We start from the raw sequence: 7,649 nt of genomic DNA, 5'->3' as shown, positions 1-7,649 counted from the left end.
TGTATTTGTGTAGATATAATTAGCCTGATGCTTTGGCATGTTTGCATGGAGTTAGTTCCTACTGCAAATGTTGCTCTTCTAAAATCCAAGCCTTAGGTTATTCAGTATATTAATGCTGTGAAAGAGCATTTGTATTTCGGGCTTTTTTGTTACCTTACTGCTGTTTTCTGGATTGAAAGCTCTAATGACCTCTTAAATAAAGCCCCAATAAAATAATCTTTGGGTAGCACACCTTCATTAGAAATTTTTAATCGGTTGAATCAAGCTATTTTAGCTGGTGATGGCACGGGATACATGTGGCTTTGTAGTTTACGAATATATGAAACTGCCTGTATTGTCTTCCAGCATTGGTGTGATGCCCCTGCAGATAGCAGTGCCTTGTGTGTGCAGATAGGAGTGCAGTTCTGGGATACCCTGTCTTGCTGTGAAAAGCTCTGCACAGACACGCGTAGAGGTGTAAGCCCTTGGAGGAGCTTGTGGTTTATTAAAGAGAGATCTGTTCCCAAGTCTTTGCAATTTGGTGTGGGTTTTTTTTGTTTTTTTTTTTTTTTTAGAAACTAGAAACCGGGCATATAAAAGGCTTTGTGTATCTTGTTCTCCATGGGACTTCTGTTGCTATAGTTGAGTTTTTATTGTATGGATGCAGCTGACTTAGTTCTGCCATTTCTGTGATGTGACTTGTTATTGACTGGTCAAAATAGTGGTCTGTTGCATAGGTAGTTCATTTGGAAAAAAACTTTTGCTCTGGAATTGTTGGTCACCACTGAGCTTTCTGGCACAGTATGTTCTAGTACTTCAGTGGTTTGAAGTAAACACAGGAATAAGCTTTAAACCTGCTCTCTGTGCTGTAGACCAGTGATGTGACCACACACTTTAAAAGGGTGAGGAATTGTTTAGAATGTTTTTTAGGAAAAAAAAATCTAAACATTTTCACACCTTTTTTTCAGTGTGTGGTCACAGCTGAAGAGGTGGTGTGCTACCTGGGTAGGAAGGGGAAACAGGGTTTTGAAATCTCTGAAGGCAGCCTCGCTGCTGGAGAGTGCCTGGCGGTGCCTCGGAGCAGAGAAAACGGCAGTAGAGACTAGGATGGTGTATTACAGTTCAAGCAGAACCGTGTCATGGTATTAAAATAAGATAATGCTAAAAATGTTTAATTTGTAACGTTTTAAGTATTTTTTTTTGTTGAAAGGGGTTTCAACTTTGGGGTTTGCAAAATGCAAGAAATGTTTCTAAGCCTCTAATTTGACAGAAGTTACCTTCCACTCCCTCAGCCCTGTTAAATGAAAATCTTAGTGCAAGTGCTCTGGAATAATACATGCAGACCGGCTGTCAGCTTTGGTGATCAGTGCTGCTGTTCATTTTACTGGTTGCCTTTACAAGCTTTGCAACAATGCAGTTGCAAGCACATCTCTTTACATTTGACTGGAGCCTTGAAATGGGGATGACTGATTTTTTTTTTTTTTTTGGATGTATGATGAAACTCACATGTATGCTTTTCTGCCAAAGCTCAAAAGTACTTGCCAGATTTCATTTCAGGTGATTCATGTTGTTTTAGAAATGTAATTCCTGACATTCTCAAAAAGGATAAACTGCTTCTGCGTCTTCCTGCTTGTTTTCCTCTAAATTCTTCCCCTCTTGTGTCCTGCTAGGTCTTTCTGGAGCAAGGTTTCTGCACTGCTTTCCACCACTAATTGGTCTTCAGTAATGTGGGTGTGTATATACATTCATACTTCCCTAAGTGCAGTATTTTGTAGTGACCACAGTCGATACCACTGGAATTGCCTGTTGCAGCTTTGTGCCGAAGGTTAAGGCAGTGTATTTTCATTAGTACAGAAGGATCGTATGTGCTCCCAGTGGGAAGAGAGCACTGTGTGGATACAAATAAAGGCTTTGTCAAAAAGGACAAAGCTGAGACTAAAATGGTGGTGAGTTGATTTGTTTGGATGGTCTTGAACAGGAAATTGCAGGGAGGTGGTTTGATAACTTCTATAAAAAGTGAAGTACTATTGCTCATTTTTGTAGGTTTCTTTGCTATTTTGATGGTGTTGGAGCTGTGGTCTTTCTGCAATATAGTTCCTCCCCCCGTTTTTTCTGTTTGAAGCAGCATGTTTGCTGCTGGTTGCAAGTTGAGGATTACTTATAGTACTTCAAAGGCATTTGAGTGAGAAGGCAGATGCAAGTTCCTTCTTGTTCAGGCTAGCAGTGGAAGCTCCAGCATACAACAAATGACTGCTTGTACTTGTTCCATGCTATTTTCTTGCTGCTGATGTGATGAAAGTTTAGAATGAATTGAGTTTTCGGTTATATCCATTTGATTATCAAACCTACTCTTCACATAGTCAGGAAAGGGATAGGGAAACCTTTAAGTGTCAGGTATCTCCTGTAACAATTTCCCAGTCTGCCTAGGAAGGCTCTTTGCTGATCTTTTACAGAATGTGTTTTTCTAATGCTCAGGATAAGCTTTCTTTATTGTGTCTCAAGACTATTAAGTTCTGTTTGTTCTGTCACTGACTAGCGAGAATAATCTGTTCTTGGCTCCTTTAGAAAAAATTCTTTATTTTAATCTGGGTGCTATGACTAGTTATATTTCAAATAACAGCTTTTCTTGCACATGCTGCTTTCTGAACCTTTTATCTGTTGTCCTCTAAATAATGCAGTTTCCTGGGGTTTCATTGATCCTGAGTTGAGTGAATTATAGTAGGCAGTAGCAGTGCAGCCCAGCAATGGGTATCTTGTTTTATCATATAATTTTTGGACATTTTAGTGGTAAACTGTTAAGGCAGTAGGCTGTGTAGACAAGAAGTGGGAATCTTGGAGGGGGTGTGTGTGAACCTGTGAATGACAAAGTTATCTTGTTACTAGGCCTGAGGTCAAGATCACTTTCCATTTTACCTCTGAGGACTGGTCCCTTTGCATGTGGGAAACTGGCAGTGAGGCAAGAGTGTGGGATTTTGTCTATTTTTCACATACATAGTTGGAATGCAGCCAGTTATCACTGAGCTCTCAACTCATTGTCTCCATTTCACTATTGTCTTTCTAGCCTGTGAGTTCTTCCTAATGGCTTCTGAGACACTGAATGTGTGTGTCTAGCTGTGATAAGAATTTGTTAGCAATATTAAAAACACATGCTAAAGCTTATCTTTAAAATGACTGTCACTGAGTGTGCTTTTCCTAACTTTTTTTCTTGCTTTATGCAGGATTTTGTTTCTGGATAAAGAATGCAGACGATAAAGTGCGTAGTTGTTGGAGATGGCGCTGTGGGAAAAACTTGTCTTCTCATCAGCTATACCACCAATGCCTTTCCAGAAGAGTACATCCCTACGGTGTTTGACAACTACAGTGCCCAAATGACTGTTGATGGCCGGACAGTTAGCCTGAATCTCTGGGACACTGCAGGCCAGGAGGAATATGACCGCCTGCGCACGCTCTCTTATCCTCAAACCAATGTATTCGTCATCTGTTTCTCCATCGGTAGCCCCTCTTCCTATGCAAATGTGAGGCACAAATGGCACCCTGAAGTTTCTCACCACTGTCCAAATGTTCCCATTCTTTTAGTGGGGACGAAGAGAGACTTGAGAAATGACATGGAAACAGTTAAAAAGTTGAAAGAGCAAAGCTTAGCTCCCACTACCCCCCAGCAGGGGACTTCGCTGGCTAAACAAATTGGAGCAGTCAAATACTTGGAGTGCTCAGCGTTGAATCAGGAGGGTGTTCGGGAGGTGTTTGCTGAAGCTGTGCGTGCAGTTCTGTATCCTGTGACAAAGAAAAACACAAGAAAATGTATCTTGTTGTAGTTACCTTGGGTGATGGATGTTCAAAGTTGAATATTGACTGAATCTTGGAGGGCTCTTTAGTGAGTTAAATTTAAGATTTGCATCTTGCACTAACAGCGCTAAGCAGAAATGGTTTATGCCACGAATATTCTTGCAGTCTTACTGCTTCAGGGAAACTGAAACAGAACAGTTTTTTTTCCAACTGAGAGGTCAAATATCTACTTTATTTCTAAAGTTCCAGTCTCCAGCTTCTCCAGGGATCACTTTGCTTCTGTCTTTATTTAGTGGAGGAACATAAGAGACTTCTTTGAAGCCAGGCTTCTTTACTAGATAGCCATCAGTTACTAGATTTGATGAAAAGCACAAATGCTGATAACTTTGCTTTAAGCCTAGCTGCTGCTTTTCCCATCTCTTATTTACTGATTGAATTTGTTCTGCAAACAGAAATCTGTCTGTCCATTTATTTTAATTTGTCAATTTAAAGCTTGAAAACAATTTGTTTACATGCAAAAATGCCTGAAATATTGTTGAGATTCACCTTGTAGTGAACTGTGATACTTTTTATATACAGAATTAGCATAAGGGATGTTTAATGCAATGAGCAAGACCCAGGGAACACCTGCAATGATTTTATTAATAGAAACAGGAGCTGATTTCTCCTAATGTGACAAATGTAGGACAATGATGAATAACTCAAATGAGTGGTTTTCATACTTTTGAATTGGAGAGGTGGAAGAGTAGTTTAGATGCAGGTCTTCCATAATCTTCTAAACTGAGTTTTTATTTCACTCTCCAAAAAGACTTTGCACCCTGAGAATAAAGTTAACAGCTACCTTCTCGGACCGACTGAGGTAGTTGGGATGACGCTTCTCAAAACAAGATTTTCCATGTGATCCCTTTGACGAATCCCAGAGACTTTACAGCAGCCCATTTGCTCCTGAGGAATTCATTGCTTCACTTCTTAATATTGTTGGGGCCTCCAGCTGAGATTTTTATGGAAAATTTCTTTGTTTTTCTGGGAGAACACTGACAGAAAATTTGGAGGTTCTATTTACAGGAACCAGGAACCCTTGTTTCTTCCCAGCAACTCGCTGATGGTTTCAGTTCAATTTGTAATGGTTAGCCAGTCACTGGATAGGTTTACCTGGGAAGTTTTCTCCTCTCTATTAGGTGATCAGTTATTATAAACTCTTTTAACTGAAGTTCTATTTATATACTTTTAAACTAGTGAGTGGCAGCTGGCTTTTATTTTCAGGATGTGCACTGTTCTTTATGCGTGATTCTGGGACCAGCTGAGGAGTGAGCACGTGAAACCTTCCTTAGACTTAACCTTACAGCTTGATGGTATGAAAGCAGCATGCTTCAGAGATACTCTGTGTGAAACCAATGGTGCTGGCCTGGGCTTTGTTGTCTGAAGTTGACAGTACTGGCTTTGTCTGTATGCAGCCTCAACTGGACATTCAAAAGTTGCTTTCTTGTGATTGCCACACATGCAAAACTGCACTGGTGTATATCCTGGGCAGAAAAAAGCCTCATTTTAGCAAGATAACAGAAAATATATCAACAAGGTTATTAGGGATCTTGTGTTAATTTGACCTTGCTTTGTCTGATATGGACAAAAATACCAGGTGGATAGAAACGTATTTGTGCCCTAATTCCCCTCTTTGAAGAGGATGTGCCTTTCTTTAGCTGGTGTAACTGATGCTGACACTAACTGTATGCTTGTACTGGTACTGCTATAGCAAACCGCAGCACATAGGTTATAAACTGGAGTTAATCCAAATACTGGTATATGTGCCTAGTGAACCAACAGTGCGTTCCAAACATTGCCTGATTGTAGGCAACACCAAAATACCCATTATGCGTGATATTTGCAGAAGCCTAGAGACACTGCATATTTTTCTTCACCAAGTGCCATTGCCTGGAGTGTCTTTGAGTCTTTTGCACTCGTAGAAGGAGTGCTGCTCCAGATGCGGCTCCTACCTCTGTGCCCTGCAGGCGGTGAGGGCGTAGGGGTATTGCAGTGAGGTAACTTCTACTCACCACATTCTGCCTTTACTTTAGTAGTAGGCCTTTAGTGTGGGCTTGACTTGCAGGCAGCAATTAACTCTGTGCCTTGTAATTCAATATTATTTTCTGTAGAGAAATTTCAGTAAATAGAGTTTATCATGTTTAAAATGTATTTATTTAAGCCAGTGCACGTTTTTTTTTTTTTAATGGTCATCAGGCCTAAATCAACTGTCTAGTTACCCTCGTGCAAGCCCATAACCTTTGCTTTGTTCAGAGATGTAGTTTAAAGTTGGTGATATGTTTAAACTGCTCTTAAGTAGACTTTTAATTTCAACAACAGGCACCTCTTTTTTTTTTTTGTTACATATATTTGCAATTTTGTACTGAAGCTACTACTGTTTTAAAAAGTTTTTACTTTTTTACATACTGAAATCTTTCAGTTCTGCATGTTTTGTGGTTTTTCCTAACTGGATTACAATAATTTTGTGGAGAAGAAATCCTGTGAGCAAGTGTTATTGCTCACAGCCTCCCTCTTTCTGTAGGCTCACAGAGCAGCCATCCTGGTGTTAACTGGAAGAGAGTATGGTGAGATAAAATTCAACTACTTGATTTATTTTAATTGATTACATTATTGGTTACATTATACTAGAACACTTTATCCCCATCTAGATTATTTAATAAATGGATTGCACAAAAGTACTGAGGAGAGCAACATGGTAGTGATGGAAATGAGCAGAAAGTGAACTTTGAACACCATCAAAAACTTTTTCCTGACTTTGGAGTATCTCATTAATAGTCATTTAGATACTTTATATTTCTGTCGCTTTCTGTCAGGAGCAAAAAGTCCTGCTGGCTGACTGATAGTTTCCTCCAGCCTCTGCTTTTCGTGGCAGTGACCTTCAGGGGTGCATGGATCCAGCAAGCTTTTCCATTCAGTGGGCATTCTCAGTTTGTGAAGTTTCTTCCTCCAGTCCAGTGCTTCAGTCTACAATCCATTCTGTTCCTCCCACATGGTGGTGTGTTTGTGGGGGGTTTTTTTGTGGATTTTTTTTTTTTTTTGTCTGTGGGCAGGTAGCAAGTACAACCTTCACGCAATCCCACAGCTGGATTTCGTCTGTTTTTTGGGAGATCAGAAAACCCAGGTTAAGCTGTTCAGGTTTCCCGAACTGTTCAATATTCCTCAGTTTGTTACTGAATAGAAATGCAGTGTGTATGTCTTAATTCACAGAAGAGACTCTCTTTGAAGAGACCAATTTTAATCCTTCAGTTTTGGAATGATTTCTGAAATACTTAAGTGTTTTTTTTTTTAAATACAGCCGAAGCCATCCCCAGGGAGCTGAGCAGTTCAGGAATTCTGTGTCCAGAGGATGTTACTGAGGCATGCTTAGATGTGTTAAGTGCTTGCTCCAGTTTACAGCTGTAGCTGTTTCTATGAATTTTAAACTAGAAGAGCCTCACCTTGCTTTGTCTCCCAGTGCTAAACCTTGCTCTGTAGAGACCTCGGTGCTGCTTGGGCTGCCCCTGAGAAGTGGGTGGATCTCACGGGGGTCCCAGCCCCCCGGGTGGGCTTCAGGGAGTGCCCGTCAGCAGTGGGAGCCCAAGACTTCTAAGTGTGGTACTGATGCATACACTGGCAACTTGATTTTATAGTATAAAATAATTTGTATTACAGCTAATAGTTTTAAAGGATTTTTTTTTTTAATTATGCAGAATTAAGTTGTAATAAACCTTTGCTCATCTCTCTGGCTCTTGTATTAACTCAGCCTGCTGTTTGTAACGCACCTGTTCTAAACGTAGTTCTTTCCTGTGGAAAGCCAGACCCCGTTTCTGAACTGCAATAAACGATTTTTCGGTGGACGCTGGAGC

General features: G+C 40.3%; 1 protein-coding gene across 1 annotated transcript; it reads left to right on the top strand.

Annotated features, from left to right (window-relative positions):
* Positions 1-3,198: 3,198 nt before the first annotated feature.
* On the top strand, positions 3,199-4,320 carry RHOG (ras homolog family member G). Its single transcript, XM_010084123.1, has one exon. The coding sequence runs from the start codon at positions 3,219-3,221 to the stop codon at positions 3,792-3,794; it is 576 nt and encodes a 191-aa protein (XP_010082425.1). The 5' UTR covers positions 3,199-3,218; the 3' UTR covers positions 3,795-4,320.
* Positions 4,321-7,649: the final 3,329 nt, after the last annotated feature.

This window comes from Pterocles gutturalis, unplaced genomic scaffold, assembly GCF_000699245.1.
Source record: "Pterocles gutturalis isolate BGI_N339 unplaced genomic scaffold, ASM69924v1 scaffold28000, whole genome shotgun sequence".
Classification (NCBI taxonomy): Eukaryota; Metazoa; Chordata; class Aves; order Pterocliformes; family Pteroclidae; genus Pterocles; species Pterocles gutturalis.
The sequence above is the reverse complement of the archived record's forward strand: the minus strand, read 5'-3'. Positions and strand labels throughout refer to the sequence as shown.